At 44.0% G+C, this 17847-nt stretch overlaps 1 protein-coding gene across 1 annotated transcript in view; it reads right to left on the reverse strand.

The window, feature by feature from the left end:
* Window positions 1-17847, reverse strand: part of CDHR1 (cadherin related family member 1) — a 267836-nt gene that overhangs the window by 148997 nt on the left and 100992 nt on the right. Inside the window, exon 7 of the mRNA XM_063958865.1 lies at window positions 6008-6124. Coding sequence (XP_063814935.1) covers window positions 6008-6124 — 117 coding nt within the window. The remainder of the gene's footprint in view (window positions 1-6007; window positions 6125-17847) is intronic.

The raw sequence follows: 17847 nt of genomic DNA on the forward strand, positions 1-17847 counted from the left end.
GATTTCAATAAAATAACATGGAATTTATTAATTAGCTAAACATCACATACTAAAAACAAGAATGAATTCCAATGTAAACATATAGTTTAGGGCATTGATGGAGCTTGTAAATAATTAGTAATGGCTGCTAATAAGTGTCCACAAAGGATCCCAGACTGAGAGAATATGCAGAGTTCCCTGGGGAGAAGGAATACAAACATCTGGTGTAACCCGTGACGATGGAGACTTCCAGAGGTTTGGAATTGCCAGCAAGCAGGCTGTGCTGTTTATAGAACACTGGGTCTCTCCAATCGGTGCTGTACAGGTGAAGTCCCACAGAGAAAATTCCAAGGTAGCTTTTTAAAAGTCCATATCTGGATCCGTTTGAAGAACAGGACACTGGTGAGGTAGCAGCATCAACACTTAACGCGTTTCCCTAGGCTCGGTCACCTAGCTTCATCAGAAGTCATACAATGGGGGCATATTGGACCCCATCGCACACCCAGATACCTGGAGGTAAAACCCTCTCGTTACAAATGAAAAAAATCCTAGGTAACAGTAGCTCCAAAAATTCAATAATTAGATCCACCTTTGGTCCTGAATTATAGAGGATTATCTGTGATCAAGTTTCTTATGGCTAAAAGACCATCACCATTTGGAATAACTGTGTATAGGTTTGATACATCAATACTGCATAGTAAGCTATTATTCGCGATTTCACCAATGGGCCACAGTTTATTAAGGAATGATGTTGTGTCCAATATATATATATTTTGGATGCCCCACAACGCAGGGTTGTAGCAGTGAATCCAACTATACCAAAGTAAGTTGAAAAAGAGATCCCTGTGCCTAAATTATTGCCAATCCCGGGGGGAAGGGGGGTGTTCTAAACATTTGTGGATTTTAGGTAATGAGTAGAGCAGTGGCGTAACTGGACATTTTGGAATAAGTGAATCTCTAAGATTAGAGGAAATTAGTCCATCCACCACTGCCTTTTCCAAACACTCACTCAAATCCTTGCAGAACTGCTTAGTAGGATCATCAGGTCGTAATTTTTACACACAAACATAAATCAATAGCCTGGCAATTTCACTTTTGTATTAAGCCAGATCCTGAATTACTATTGCCCCACCCTTATTGGCAGGGTGAATAGTAATATTCGTATAAGATGCTAATTGTTTTAAAGCCTCAAATTCCCCTCTAGACATATTACCATGGTTAAACTGTGATTGTGAGGAGATTTTATTAACATCTTGACTTAACATCGGTTATAACGTTTTGATCCCTATGTTGTTTGATACTGGATCAAAAGTTTTCTTCTGTAACTGTTTCAACTGTATAGGTACATCCTTAACCTCAGTCCGAGTGTTCACTACAGCATGTGGTTTGTGAAAATGTTCATGCAGGTGTAATTGTGTATTGAACCGGTATTATTCAATTTCCCAGTTAAAAGCATCAAAATGTATTGTTGGAACATAAGACAATCCATGCTCTAGACCCTGGTCTCCAAAGTTATTTCTGATTATGAACAAAACAAAGTGTATCAATGGATAGGAGATAATCAGAATGGTAATATGTCTAGAGGGGAATTTGATGCTTTAAAACAATCAGCATCTTTTACTGATATCACTATTCTCCCTGCCGATAAGGGTGGGTCATGATCTGGCTAAACACAAAAGTGAAATTGCCAGGCAATTGTCTTATGTTTGTGTGTATAAATTACAAACTGGTGATCCTACTAAGCAGTTCTGCAAGGATTTGTGTGAGTGTTTGGATAGAGCAGTGGCGGATGGACTAATTTCCTCTAATCTCAGAGATTCCCTTATTCCAAAATGTCCAGTTACGCCACTGCTCTACTCATTACCTAAAATCCACAAATGTATAGAATCCCCCCCCCCCTTCCCCCAGGATAACCGATAATTTTGGCATTGGTTCACTTTTTGAACTGACTTCAGTTTATTTGTATTCCCCGCTACAACCCTTAATACAACTTTTCTAAATAAACTGTAGACCATTGGTGAAATCCCTGATAATAGCTTATTATGCAGTATTGCTGTATCGAACCTTTACACCTTTATTCCAAATAGTGATGGTGTGTATAAATTACAAACTGGTGATCCTAGTAAGCAGTTCTGCAAGGATTTGTGTGAGTGTTTGGATAGAGCAGTGGCAGATGGACTAATTTCCTCTAATCTCAGAGATTCACTTATTCCAAAATGTTCAGTTACGCCACTACTCTACACACTACCTAAAATCCACAAATGTATAGAATCCCCACCCTTCCCCCAGGATAACCGATAATTTTGGCATTGGTTCACTTTTTGAACTGACTTCAGTTTATTTGTATTCCCCGCTACAACCCTGAATACAACTTTTCTAAATAAACTGTAGACCATTGGTGAAATTCCCAATAATAGCTTATTATGCAGTATTGCTGTATCGAACCTTTACACCTTTATTCCAAATAGTGTTGGTCTGTTAGCCATATGAAAGATGATCACAGATCCCCAGTTGGATCTAATTTTTGACTTATTGGAGCTACTGTTAACTAGGAATTGTTTTCCTTTATGATGGGAGGTTTTACCTCCAGGTATCTGGGTGTGCGATGGGGTACAACATCGTATGCCAAAGCATTCATATTCTGTGTAGAGGATGACATTTTTTTTAGTAGACCTGAAATTGCTGGGAATATAAGGTTTTATGTACGGTACATAGTTTATCTGTTTTTGCTATGGACAGGGACAGAACAACAATTTTAGATAATTTATGGATGAGCACAGTGGCTCTGGGAGCCCAGTTAAATTTACCTTTACTGTAGACTCGGAGATGGTTAATTTCCAGGATGTGCAGGTATGTGTGCAAAATGGCTTTATCACTATGAATCTTTACAATAAACCTACCGATCGCAACACAATCCTGCACGCAGGAAGTGGCCACCTGAAACCCATAAAATATGGTCTACTGTACTCACAGTTCATTCAATGTGTGTATGCAGTGAGAAAAAAAATCTGCCAATGACAATATATAGATCAGATGATCTCCAAATTTGTATGTTGTGGATATGAGTATGATTTATTGATTAAGGACAAAAATAATGCAATGAAAAATTCACGGGAAACAGCTACTTCGATCCAGAGTGAAAGCAGTAAAACAGCAGCGCAAGCCATTATAACACTGCTGCTGATGGTATCAGACATGTTACAAAAAAAATCTGTGGCCCATTGTAAAGTCTGAAAGGGACCTGGGTCTAGGAGATACCAATATTATGCTGTGCTATACCCGCAGCAAGAATAGACGTGACTGGGTTGTTAAAACAGACATCACTGGTCTAGGGAATAAACCATTTGACCATTTCCTCTCCCTCTTGTACTACCAAGTATATAAAATATATGATCACATGCCCATGTGGCATAAGCTATATGAAGGGAGAGAATGGCGGTGCATCGACATGCAATTAGGTCTGCACTGGAAACGGGCCAGTGTGACCAGCCTGTGGCTAAACATTTTGCCAAGGCTGGCCATAATCAGGCAACCCTAAGGTATAGAATTGTAGATCACAAACCCATGAACCGAAGAATGGGAGATTGTTCTCTCAAATTATTAATAGCAGAATCTAGATGGATTTGTAGACTAAGAACAAGGTCTTAATGAATATGTAGGCCTCCATTGTTTTTCTTTGAGTGTTTCTCTAAGTGGGTGTTTTAAATAAGTAATATATATGTGGAGTTTTATGTAGCAGTGTGACAATGCAAATTGCTGATTGAGAATTTGTATATGGTAACATTGTGTACTATACATTGTATCTATGTTGTTTACGTAATATGCCAGTAGTTTTCTTATCCTTGCTACTGCTTTGTGAATATTGTTCTGATGCCAATTTTTTCACTTATGTTATTGTTATAGCCGGTTGCTGTGCAAACGGGCAGTGCGGCATGATGTCATCTGTAGGCGCTGTGCTCCAACTTCAGGATCCAGCCGATACACGTGGGGCAGTAATGGGCTTTATATGGTGAGTGTTTTGTAACATTTTTTATCCTGATGATGATGGATTAAATACCATCGAAAAGTTGAAACATTCCTGCATATGATGGCCTTTATTACTGCTGCTGCATTTGAAGTAGGGTTAATGTAGCAGAACAGTTGGGGTAATTCGGAATTGATCACAGCAGCAAATTTGTTAGCAGTTGGGCAAAACCATGGAGGTCATTCCGAGTTGTTCGCTCGCAAGCGGATTTTAGCAGATTTGCTCATGCTAAGCCGCCGCCTACTGGGAGTGAATCTTAGCATCTTAAAATTGCGAACGATGTATTCGCAATATTGCGATTACACACCTCGTAGCAGTTTCTGAGTAGCTCCAGACTTACTCGGCATCTGCGATCATTTCACTGCTTGTCGTTCCTGGTTTGACGTCACAAACACACCCAGCGTTCGCCCAGACACTCCTCCGTTTCTCCGGCCACTCCTGCGTTTTTTCCGGAAACGGTAGCGTTTTTTCCCACACGCCCATAAAACGGCCTGTTTCCGCCCAGTAACACCCATTTCCTGTCAATCGCATTACGATCGTCAGAACGATGAAAAAGCCGTGAGTAAAATTCCTAACTGCATAGCAAATTTACTTGGCGCAGTCGCAGTGCGAACATTGCGCATGCGCATTAAGCGTAAAATCGCTGCGATGCGAAGATTTTTACCGAGCGAACAACTCGGAATGAGGGCCCATGTGCACTGCAGGGGCTGGGGGTAGGGGGCAGATATAACATGTGCAGAGAGAGTTACATTTGGATGGGGTGTGTTCAAACTGAAATCCAAATTGCAGTGTAAAAATAAAGCAGCCAGTATTTACCCTGCACAGAAACAAAATAACCCACCCAAATCTAACTCTCTCTACAAATGTTATATCTGCCTCACCTGCAGGGAATTAGCTTACCTCTGCACCATTTTTCTGTGTAACCATGTTCTTTTCTAAATACCCTATACTTAGTCATTCTCTAATTTTTTTTTCTTTATTTAACATTTTGTTTTGGCCACTTATTATCTATCCAGCTCAAAAGGTCAGACAACTGTGCAGATGCCTTAAGTCCATTGACCTTAATCACTGCTCTTACACTGATGCCTGAGATCTTTCCTATCTCTATTATGTGTGTAAATGCTGCAACATACTACTAGAATCTTGATATCTTTTACTAGCCCAGAAGCCCTCACCAACCTCTGACATGTTGTCCTCTTATTGACAACCATGATGAACCAAACCGTGTTAGGATATCCCACTTGTTTTTTTTTTCTTATCCCCAAAAATATATTGTTTATCACCACTATACTCAGCAAGCGCATCAGTTGCAAATGCTTCAAAAGTATATATGTATGTTTGTGAATCTGCACGTACGTACGTACGTACGTACGTACGTACGTACGTACATGTGTGTGTGTGTGTATGTATGTATGTATGTATGTATATATATTTATATATACAAACAGAAAATTCAGCACTCACCATAGCAAGCACACTTAGAGCGTTTCATTTTCTGTTTGTATATATTTAAGTAGGTGGCCATGGGCTACATGCACCCCACCCTATGAGTGGTGGGTGCAGACATTGCACCCCACTTCTGGGGTGGCGAGTTCTGTGGTTTTATAGTTGTTTTTATATATATATATATATATATATATATATAAAATATATGTGTGTGTACGTATATGTATGTATATATATATATATATATATATATATATATATATATTTTTTTTTATATATATATATATATATATATGTGTGTGTGTATATATATATATATATATATATATATATATATACATACATATACTGTATATAATGTGTGTATGCATAACATTTCTAAATTAAAAAAAGGTGGGACAGTTATGAACTTGACAGGATGTAGTTTAAGTTTGTGGCAAGGTTATAAAGGCTCCATTTCTGTTACTGCGCACATCAGATAGCCTAAGGAAATGTCTGAAATCAAGAATGATTTACCAGTAATTTTTCTTAAAGTAATGGTAAAAGTGCTGTACATACCTTTGCTAGGACTGTAACAAAATGTGTTCTTGATTTTTCAAAGTCTAATGACATCCCAGTTTTTATACGAAAAACTCCAGTGTGACGATCTACTGTGAATTTGGCGCTATGTGAGTTCTGAAAATAAAGGCGTCAGAAGCGTCATAAAGAATCTTTTTTTAGAATGTTCCTTTTTGCCAAGGACACCACTGCTCAAAATAACCCAACACATCTTACAGCTTTGTTTAAGCAATTCTAATATTCCTTGTTGCTCACACATGAGCTACAGTACATACAGTATGCTCTACATGTCAAAACAAATAACTATTTAAAAAAAAAAAAAAGGCTTTCCCCTGGCTTGGCCCTTTCTCAACATATCAACAGTTGCTGGCTGTTTCATTTCCTGAGACAATTTGCAGATCTTTGCCCCAGGAAATGTCCCTATTTTTTAATAATGCATAATATTTTTTATTGCATTTTTGTTGCAGTTCTTTCCATACAATCTTATTTTACTGGACTTTGTTATTCTCATTTACTTACAAATCCCCAAAAATTGAACAGGGAAATGTGTCATTAAATTTGATGGTGAAGGTATTTATCCCAGGTGAACAACGACAGTATTAGGCCAGTTGGATACTAGTGTATATATACTTATTAAATATATACGCATGCAAACTGGCTATGGGGATGGTTTATCAAAATTATTATGACTGTCAGTATTCTTTGTGCTTAGAGTGTGCGCCAGCATTTTCCTTTTTCCTGTGTGGTATTAGAAGCCTCAGCATGGTAGCGCCTTATATTATTTTAAAAAATAGGGTGTACAGTCAAATTCTACCCCCCCGCCCTTTCCTCTATATTTGTGTATATATTGTACACTTGAAGGTGAGGCTCCTTCATTTTGGTATTGGCCCTGCTTCCATCTACTCTTGTGTCTTTTTAATTAGCACGGGTTCCTACATTGCTGACTACAGTACATTTTAGAATGGGATCTTTTTAAAGGTAAGACCTGGATAAAGTTATATAATGTGCTAGTGATAGTATTAGGAATGTTACTAAACAGTTTTCTTTGTGCTTAGAGTGTGCACTAGCAATTTCCTTTTTCCTGTGTGGTTCTAGAAGCCTCAACATGGTAGCACCTCTTATTATGTTTAAAAATATGGTGTGCAGTCCAAGTCCCCCCCCTTCTTTTTAGTCTAGTTTAACATACTGTATATAAGCATGCATACTGGCTATGGGGACAGATTTTTTGTTTGCGTCTGTAGAAGGGAGTTGCGGCAGCACTGAAATGTCTTCTAGATCATGCAGGCATCTTTTACACTAAAGTGAAAGCAAGGATGACAGAGAGATCTTTCACGTGATCTGCAAGTGTAAGCACTGGTTATACACCACACGTGAAAAGCAATCATGTTTGAAAGGTGGTAACAGCTCAGCAGCAGTGTTTTTCAAAAATACTTATGTGAAATTTCAGATAGATTTGCTAGACTTCTATCTAAAAGGGGAGGCAATCACAAGACGTCCTGTCGGGATTTTGGTGATCACAATGCCGACGCCGGAATCGCGAAAGGCGGAGAAATTCCACCACCAAAATGCCTCTGCCACAGGCTTTTCTCCCTCTGTGGGTGTCAAAGACACCCATAGAGAGAGAATATAACCTGTGGCAAGCGCAGTGAGTCACCGTGCTCGTAGCGTGACAAGCCCGCAAGGGGATTTCAAGTGCTCGCCCCGCTGCCAGCATACTGGTGGCCGGGATCCCGCTGTCCGGATCATGACAGCCGGGATCCCAGTTGCCAGTAAAACGTGTATTCCCTAAAACCAATCTGTCAGTCACATGCCCCTGTTACCCTATTTCTGCTATTCTAAGGACTAGGATAGAGTTACATTTACTCAGCATCCAATGCACAGAAGCCAAAATTGCTACATATATTTATAAAGTATATACTAAATATGCCTGGATATGAATTGTATTAAGACCTTACAGTGCTGTGGGCAGTCATCTGCACTAAAAGCATCATGATGTAAATTCTGTATGGACAGTTTCACATAGATCAAACATCTAATGCAGCAATATTAACAGTATAAATGGAACTGAAAGTACATATGGGGTGTGTAGTGTAGTTATATGACCTGAGCAAACTTCAAGTAACAAGGATCTCCGTTTTAACTTATGTGCATTATACAAAACAATTCCAAAAATGTAAATATTAAAAACTGACAGAAAATGTTTTTAAACATATGTTTATACAGCTCCCAACATTATTCTGGTGAAAACTGGGGCATCGCGGCTGTTTCACGGAGACATGCCTAGCATTTCTGTACCTCCCCTGCTCTATAAAGACTCCTTAAATCAGGACTGTCCTACCTAAATTGAAACAGTTGGGGTGGTATTAATGTAAATGTTTTTGTCTGATTTTGTATATGAATAATAAGCATTGGTGGTCAGTGGCACAGTATACAGTATAATGACGTTTAGGGCGCGGCCACATGGAGCTTGCAGTGGCGCAGCATTTTGGGCAGGGTGTCAGGTTCGGTTTTGCTTGTGTCCCCGGAGGGGGCGCTAGTGGGTCAGTGGAGGTAGGATGGAAGAAGTGAGGAGGCTGGATTGGGTTTCTGCGCATCAGCGCAATGGTGTTTTATTAAACATAAAAGTTCACACAATATGGCAGCAGAATAACGTGCAGGGATAAACAATAAAAAGTATGCAATGGAAATGGTGCAGCTTGGAAGCTGAGAGTCTATGGAGGAAATGGTAAATAAGTTCACTGATGTGAGAACCAGAATGGTTTAAAACGTGGAGCCAGCAGAGATGGTAAATAAATGTATAGCAACCTGGTAGCAGATGCAGGAGACTCAGGTGAATGTTCACAGTGCAGTTCGTTAGGCACAGGCAGCTAGCAAGCTGCTTCACAGGTGAGGTGATGGAATGCACCTGGAGAGAGTCTCTACTGCTGAGGCTGAAGCACACTGCGGTTGTAGAAAGGTGTGGAGCCAAATACCAAAGCAGGGGTTGCTGATGCTTGTAGTTCCACGGAGGTGCAGGAAGGTAACCAGGAATATGGAGGAACAGGTAGGTAACCAGGAACACGGAGGATCCAGGAAGGTAACCAGGAACACGGAGGAATCCAGGCACATGGGTCGCAGGAGTGACACAAAGTTCAGGACAACCACAGGCTCATCCTGCAGCTCCTGATATACCCCCTGGTGTGCAGACATTGGTTGGAGTGGGACAAGGAGGTGCAGCCAAGCTCCGGATTGGCCGCCGTACTCTGACCGATGGAGACTGTCATGGCGGCGCCCATGCCGCGGCCCGGCGGGAACACGGCGTGCTCACATGCCCGCTGTTACAGGAGCGTTCCTAGGCCCAGGATGACGTCTGGCGGCAGAGGAGCGGACGACAGCAGAACGTAGGGACCCCGGACGGAGTCCGCACCGACGGACAGACGTGGCTGTGGTGAGTCGATTCCTGACAGTACCCCCTCCTTTATGGGTGGGCACTGAACACCCACGTGGCTTGGAAGGATGAGTTCTGTGGAAGACACGGACCAACCTTGGAGCATGGACATCTGACGAATTTACCCAACTTCTCTCCTCAGGACCATAACCGCACCAGTCGATAAGGTATTGTAGACGACCGTACCGGCAACGGGAATCCAGAATCTTCTCTATCTCGAACTCCACGCCCCGCTGAGTTCGTACTTTGGGGCCGATTGGAAGAGCTCTTTGGAAGCGATTCAGGACTAACGGTCTGAGGAGAGAGACATGAAAGGCATTAGGTATTCGTAGAGAAGGTGGTAACTTGAGCTTGCAGGCCACAGGATTGATGACTCTTTCGATGGGAAAGGGACCGATGAAACGTGGTGCAAATTTCATCGAGGGGACTCTAAGACGAAGGTTTCGGGTGGAAAGCCAAACCTTGTCACCAGGTTTCAGGCTAGGAACTGCACGTCTTTTGCGGTCAGCAAAGAACTTATACCGGCTAGAAGCCTTCTTGAGAGAAGCATGAATCTTCCTCCAGGTTGAAGAGAACTGACTCAAGACAGCAGTGGCAGCAGGAACATCAATGTGAGGAAGTTCTTGAAAATCTGGAACACGGGGATGTTGTCCATATACAGCAAAGAACGGAGTTGTTTCTGTAGCAGTATGGTAGCGGAAATTGTGGGCAAATTCAGCCCATGGGAGCAGGTACAACCAGTCATCTTGAGAAGATGAAACATAAAGTCTTAAAAAGTTTTCTAACTCTTGGTTTACCCTCTCCGTCTGCCCATTCGTCTGAGGGTGGTAGGCTGACGAAAACTTGAGATTGACTTGCATGGCAGAACAAAGGGCTCTCCAAAATCTTGCCACAAACTGAACTCCACGGTCAGATATAATTTCAGTGGGTAGTCCATGTAAGCGGAAAATCTCCCGTAGGAAGATTTGGGCAAGCTTCGGTGCGGAAGGAAGACCCTGGAGTGGTACAAAATGGGCCATTTTGGAAAACCTGTCAACCACAACCCAGATGGTATTGAATTCTTGAGAAGAGGGAAGGTCAGAGATGAAATCCATGGACAAGTGTGACCAGGGACGGCTGGGAACAGATAATGGTTGTAACTGACCTGCTGGAGATTGTCGAGGAGTCTTGTGCTGCGCACACTTCGGGCAGGATGCCACGAAATCTTTGATGTCAACTTTCATCTTCGGCCACCAGTATGTCTCAGAGAGGAACTTGAAAGTTTTCAGGACACCAGGATGCCCAGTGAATTTGGACTGATGAGCCCAAGACAGCAACTTGGAACGGAGTTCTGGGGAAACAAAAGTCTTACCAGGAGGTGGAGCAGGAGAAACTTGAGACGAAGCAAATACCACTGGACTCAGGATGGAATGCGGAACCGAGTCGGACGTCTCCTCTTCGGACTCCATAGATCGGGATAAAGCGTCTGCCTTGATATTCTGAGAACCTGGGCGGAAATGAAGCTTAAAGTTAAAACGAGAGAAGAACATAGCCCACCGGGACTGGCGAGGATTGAGGCACTGGGCTGCCTTCAAATAAAGCAGATTTTTATGATCCGTATAGATGTTGAACAGAAATTTGGCCCCTTCCAGGAGATACCTCCATTCCTCAAGGGCCAGCTTGATCGCTAGTAGTTCTTGATCTCCAATGGAATAGTTAGCTTCTGCAGGGAGGAATTTACGAGAATAAAATCCACAAGGGTGAATCTTCCCATCAGTTCCCTTCTGGGAGAGAACAGCTCCAACTCGAATGGCTTGTTTACATCCGGTTGAGACAGAACTGGAGCAGACATAAAGGCCAGCTTGATCTTTTGAAATGCCGCTAAAGCTTCTTCTGACCAGTTGGAATGATCTGCCCCTTTCCGAGTTAAGTTGGTAATAGGAGCGATGAGAGTTGAAAATCCTCGGATAAACTTCCTATAATAATTGGCGAATCCCAGGAATCGCTGAATAGACTTGATACTACTTGGAATGGACCAATTGGCAATGGCTTCCAACTTAGTCGGGTCCATCTGGAGATCCGATCCGGAAATTATATACCCCAGGAAGGGTATGGAGGGGACTTCGAAGGTACACTTGGATAATTTGCCGTAGAGACGGTTCTCACGAAGACGTCGGAGGACCTCACGGACTTGCAGATGATGAGAAAAGAGATCTTGGGAGAAGATGAAGATATCATCCAGGTAAACTACGAGGTATTTGTACAGAACGTCACGGAAGATTTCGTTAACAAAGTGCTGGAACACTGCTGGGGCATTGCTCAACCCAAAAGGCATTACCAGGTACTCGTAATGACCATCTCGAGTATTAAAAGCTGTCTTCCATTCGTCACCATTACGGATTCTGATGAGGTTGTAGGCACCGCGGAGATCTAACTTGGTGAAGATGCGGGCTCCCTTAACTCTATCAAACAATTCAGTGATGAGTGGTAATGGATAACTGTTTTTGATGGTAATGTCATTGAGACCCCGGTAGTCAATGCATGGACGTAATCCTCCATCCTTTTTTTTAACAAAGAAGAAGCCCGCACCAGCGGGTGAAGATGAGGGATGAATAAATCCTTTCTGTAAGTTCTCCCTGATGTAGTCGCTCATCGCCTCAGTTTCAGGAACGGATAACGGATAGGTACGCCCCCTTGGTGGTTTCTTGCCGGGAATGAGGTCAATGGGGCAATCCCACTCTCTATGGGGCGGCAGAACATCAGCGGCCTTTTCACTGAAGACGTCAGAGAAATCTTGGTAAGCCGCAGGAAGATCTGACTGGGTTTTGACTTCAGAAGACTTGATAGGACAAACTTGGGCTAAGCAGGACTGGCGACAATGTGAACCCCAGGAAGTGAGTTGTAACATAGACCAATCAATCTGCGGATTATGTAGTTGGAGCCAGGGCATTCCCAACACGATCTCCTGGGTTGCCTGAGGAATAACTAAAAACTTTATTAATTCAGAATGAAGGAACCCGACTCCCAGAACCACTGATCTGGTTTGGTGAGATATATTCCCCTTGGAGATTCGGCTCCCATCTACTGCAGTGATGTAGACTGGATATATGAGTTCGCAGATAGGCAAACGAAACTTATCCACCGCAGCTTGAGTGATGAAGTTTCCTGCGGCCCCACAGTCCACTAACGCAGATGCAGACTGAAGACCATCTGTAGTTTCTAAAGTCACAGGAAGAATGAGGTCTTGGTTTGAAGGAGCTTGTCTAGAAGATCCCAACTTGACTCCTCCTTTACAAGTCAGGATCTGGCGTTTCCCGAACGCACTGTACAAGAATTGATCTGGTGACCTGCAGCCGCACAATAAAAACACAGTCTCTCACGGAGTCTTCTTGACCGCTCCTCAGGAGTTAAGCGGGACCTATTAATTTGCATAGGCTCATCAGAAGGTGGAGGCTGAAATTGTACTGAAGGTACCATTCTTGACTTGCGCGGCTCACTACGAGCACGCTCACTGTTGCGTTCACGGATGCGAGAGTCCAACTTGATACATAGAGAAATCAGTTCAGGCAATTGCTCAGGGACATCGCGGGTTGCCAGTTCATCCTTGATCCGATCTGAAAGTCCATGCCAGAAGGCTGCTACCAGGGCTTGATTATTCCACTGAATCTCTGCGGCTAACGTCTGGAACTGGATGACATATTGTCCCATACTCCGGGTACCTTGACGAAGCTGAATAAGGTCTGCAGAGGCTGATGTTGCACGACCTGGCTCGTCAAAGATACGTCTGAAGGTTGACACGAATTCAGCGTAGTTGTTCATCAGAGGGTCAGCACGTTCCCACAGAGGAGACACCCAACTCAAGGCAGAACCAGAGAGCAGTGAGATAATGTAGGCAACCTTGGATCTTGACGTGGGGAAATTGTGTGATAATAATTCAAACTGGATTTCACATTGGTTAAGGAACCCGCGACATAGCTTCGGACTGCCATCATATTTGCTAGGCACAGGCAGGTGCAAGCGTGACACTGGAGTTGATGCAGCCGGCGTAGAAGAACTCACAGCACTTGCAGGTGCTGGGGTAACTGGAACTGGAGTAGCAAGTACACTAGGCAGGGTTTGCTGTAGTGTATCAATCCGGGAGGACATCCCTTGCAGAAACTGGAACATCTGCTGCTGCACAGCCTCTTGACCATCCAAGTGGGAGACCAGATTTTGAAAGGCCCCTGACCCCACACTCTGACCACCGTCCGAGTCCATCGTTCCTGAACTTACTGTCAGGTTCGGTTTTGCTTGTGTCCCCGGAGGGGGCGCTAGTGGGTCAGTGGAGGTAGGATGGAAGAAGTGAGGAGGCTGGATTGGGTTTCTGCGCATCAGCGCAATGGTGTTTTATTAAACATAAAAGTTCACACAATATGGCAGCAGAATAACGTGCAGGGATAAACAATAAAAAGTATGCAATGGAAATGGTGCAGCTTGGAAGCTGAGAGTCTATGGAGGAAATGGTAAATAAGTTCACTGATGTGAGAACCAGAATGGTTTAAAACGTGGAGCCAGCAGAGATGGTAAATAAATGTATAGCAACCTGGTAGCAGATGCAGGAGACTCAGGTGAATGTTCACAGTGCAGTTCGTTAGGCACAGGCAGCTAGCAAGCTGCTTCACAGGTGAGGTGATGGAATGCACCTGGAGAGAGTCTCTACTGCTGAGGCTGAAGCACACTGCGGTTGTAGAAAGGTGTGGAGCCAAATACCAAAGCAGGGGTTGCTGATGCTTGTAGTTCCAAGGAGGTGCAGGAAGGTAACCAGGAATAAGGAGGAACAGGTAGGTAACCAGGAACACGGAGGATCCAGGAAGGTAACCAGGAACACGGAGGAATCCAGGCACATGGGTCGCAGGAGTGACACAAAGTTCAGGACAACCACAGGCTCATCCTGCAGCTCCTGATATACCCCCTGGTGTGCAGACATTGGTTGGAGTGGGACAAGGAGGTGCGGCCAAGCTCCGGATTGGCCGCCGTACTCTGACCGATGGAGACTGTCATGGCGGCGCCCATGCTGCGGCCCGGCGGGAACGCGGCGTGCTCACACGCCCGCTGTTACAGGAGCGTTCCTAGACCCAGGATGACGTCTGGCGGCAGAGGAGCGGACGACAGCAGAACGTAGGGACCCCGGACGGAGTCCGCACCGACGGACAGACGTGGCTGTGGTAAGTCGATTCCTGACACAGGGGGCCTGTATAATCGTGGGTAGAGCAGCAGAAACGGTGGGCAGTGGTGTCAAAAAAGAATAGTAGTCATTGGTGGTCAGTGGCGCTGTATAATGGCGTTTAGGGCGCGGCTGGCTGGGGCTTGCAGTGGTGCCGCATTTTGGGCAGGGGCCTATATAAACGTGGGTAGAGCAGCATAAAGGGTGGGCAGTGTTGGTAAAAAGGAATAATCATTGGTGGCCAGTGGTATAGCCTACCTTGTGCGGTGTTTAGTGCGGAGCTCTGCAGCATTCTTCCAGCCTTCTCTCCAGTCATGTGCGCTGTGAGGGGGGCCAGGAAGTGGTCTCCTGTCTTCACATATTGCACATCGCGATGTGATAAATCGAAAGTGGTAAAAAACAGCATGCGATCACGACCCCGATTCGATAAATATTAAGTGCAGCACATAATATCTTGAGATGCGAGATTCGACCGGCGTGCCAGCGCATCGCGTCGAAAGGTACCTTAAATGTGCATACAATTCCCCCGATTTCTCTGACAGATGTGGTCGAAATCGAAGGATATTACCGATAATCTCACAAGTGTATGGGCACCATTACACAGTAGCGGATCTTGCCACGGGCAAGCAGGACTTTTGCCCGGGGCGCCGCCGTCCGGAGGGTGCCGCACCATGGCAAGATCCGCCGCTGCTGTGGTGTCCCCCGCAGCCACTGCCCGCTGTCCGCTGTGAAGGGAAGCTAGACGCTAGGCGTCTATTTTCCCTTCGTGGGCTGCCCGCTGTGAAGGGAAACTAGACGCTATGCTTCTAGTTTCCCTTCCTGGAGAGGACCTTAACTGTAATGATGTGCGGTGCGCGTTGACGTCATCGCACACCGCACCTTCGTGGAGAGGACCTTTGCTGTGCGGTGCGCCATGACGTCATCGCGCACCACACATCCTACTACAGTACAGGGGGCGTAACTGACCATGCCCCCCCTGTATGAAGCCACACACCCTAATGCCACCCGGGGCGCAAGAAGCCCCGGAACCGGCCCTGCCATTACACTATAAATACACAAGCAACACTTTGTGGCACAAAGTTACTTAACATTATTTGTAGTAAAACAGTTGTCCTGTAAAAAAGTGCCTGCTGTATGAGTAATTCTGCAAAATATGTTTTGCTTTATTCTTCGTGTTTTCCCCCCAAAAGCTAGAAAAAAAACTGCATTTTAATTGATCGGGTCAAAAGGAGAAGCTGTAAGTATGGTGCACTTCAAAACCGTATATTTAATTCAGTAATGCATCCCTTCAATTTTTTTTCAAGTATGTGTGGCATTGCCATGGCAACCTAAAATGCAGCCACCGTGCAATGTTAAGTGTGAAGAAAAGGTGTGATCTTATATCAGCTGCTTAAGCTCCGGGGCCCAAACATTCGCTAAGAACGCACCACAGAGACAGATGCTATTCTCTTGACAAGAGAAAGCTGAATATTTTATTACCAGCTCACTATAGAAGAAAATCGAGGGAAGAATTAAAAGAACAAGTGTTATTTATGGTATTATTGGCTGCTTTTTCCTCAAGAAACTATTTTCATATCGTTATGAGTTTTTGTTTTTTTTAACTAATGTTATTTGTAGCATGTGCTGTAACATTTTGAGTAGTGAAACGTGTTACATAAAGTTGTAAATAAACAAAACAAAAAACATTGGTAAATCAATTTCAGCCAACCGTAAATGTTGTTTTGTGTTAAGGCCCCCATCCACTAGCGAGTTTTATCTCAGCAATGAGTTGGATCCTTTTTTCCTGCAATCTGGCCGACAGCTTCCCCAGATCCCTGCGATTGCGATTTGCTACTTGAGTTTATTTTTTACATGTGATTTATCTTATGTGATATAACATTATTAAACCTATTTCTGTGCGATTGAGATAAATATAATGGTCAGCCCGTGTGATCTGCGACTGTGATGTGAGGCACACGGGAACGCACCTCGCATCGCTATCGCACAAAAAGGACATGCAATGTGATACTTTTCATGCAATCCGTTTCAGCAGTTCATCTCAATCGCATAAAAAGAGCCCATATCGCACTAGTGGATGGGGGCCTTAAGAATATTTTAGACACTTGGGGCTATATTTACTGCAGAAAAGCTTCTCAACATGCAAAGTGGTGGTACTGCCCATAGCAACCAGTGAGAATCGGTCTATCATATTCTAGGATGAAATAGTGAAATGATAGAATGTGACGGGTTGCTATGGACATTCAACCCCACCACGTTTTATTTTCAATTTATTTTTCACTTGCGCAGTAAATTATCTTATTCTGTCCTTTATTTATATGGCGCCACAACGGTTCTGCGGCACCTAACAAAGTACATAAACAAATGATCAGAACAAGAAAATAGCCACTTACAGTATAAGATAATGCAGGACAAGTACATGGTATATAAATATTTCTGCATCAGCGGACATGACACTGAAATAAGCATCATGGTGGCAGAGACATCACTGGTTAGGTGCTGTCAGGGCTGCCATTAGAAATTGTGGGGCCCGGGACTGACAAAGTAGACAGGGCCCCTCCCCATCCAAGAAAAGATTCTTCCACACTGTTCCACCCCTCTGTGATGTCATAAATTGTGAAGTTACATATAAGTGGAGTGTTGCGGTCCTACAGGAACGGTTCATAGAGAGCTGACGTGCAGAGGCTTGTTTCTTAGAAGTCCTCTTTGGGCATGTCTGCTGTTGTTTCACAGCCTGGTGCAGCTCTCCAGGTATTGGCGGTAGGAGCCAGGGGTGGGCCCCCTCTCTGTAAGGGCTCGGGACACCAGTCCCCACAGTCCCCCCCCCCCCCCCCAATGGCTGCCCTGGGTGCTGTTATACAGAGTATGGAGTAGACGTCAGGAGGAAAAGCATATTAAGGGAGAAAGCCCTGTTTGTGAGAGCTTACATTCTAAAGTGGAGGGGCAGACAGGGTTGACACACAGTGATCATGGAACAGAGAGTTACGGTGCATACACACAGTGAGAAATTGACTATCTCCGATTTTGACTCTGCGATTTCCCCTGACCTGGCCAGTGCGCCTGAACTACTTGAGATTTTGACTATGTGAGATTTTGACTAAGTGACAATTGTGACTATACTATGTACTAGATTTTACACAATATAGTCAAAATTGACTTGCCTGCACAGTCTTTTCTTGCGATACCAACCCCACAGGAGTGCGCATAGGTATCGCAAGCTGTGCACACACTCTG

This window comes from Pseudophryne corroboree, chromosome 3, assembly GCF_028390025.1.
Source record: "Pseudophryne corroboree isolate aPseCor3 chromosome 3, aPseCor3.hap2, whole genome shotgun sequence".
NCBI lineage: Eukaryota > Metazoa > Chordata > Amphibia > Anura > Myobatrachidae > Pseudophryne > Pseudophryne corroboree.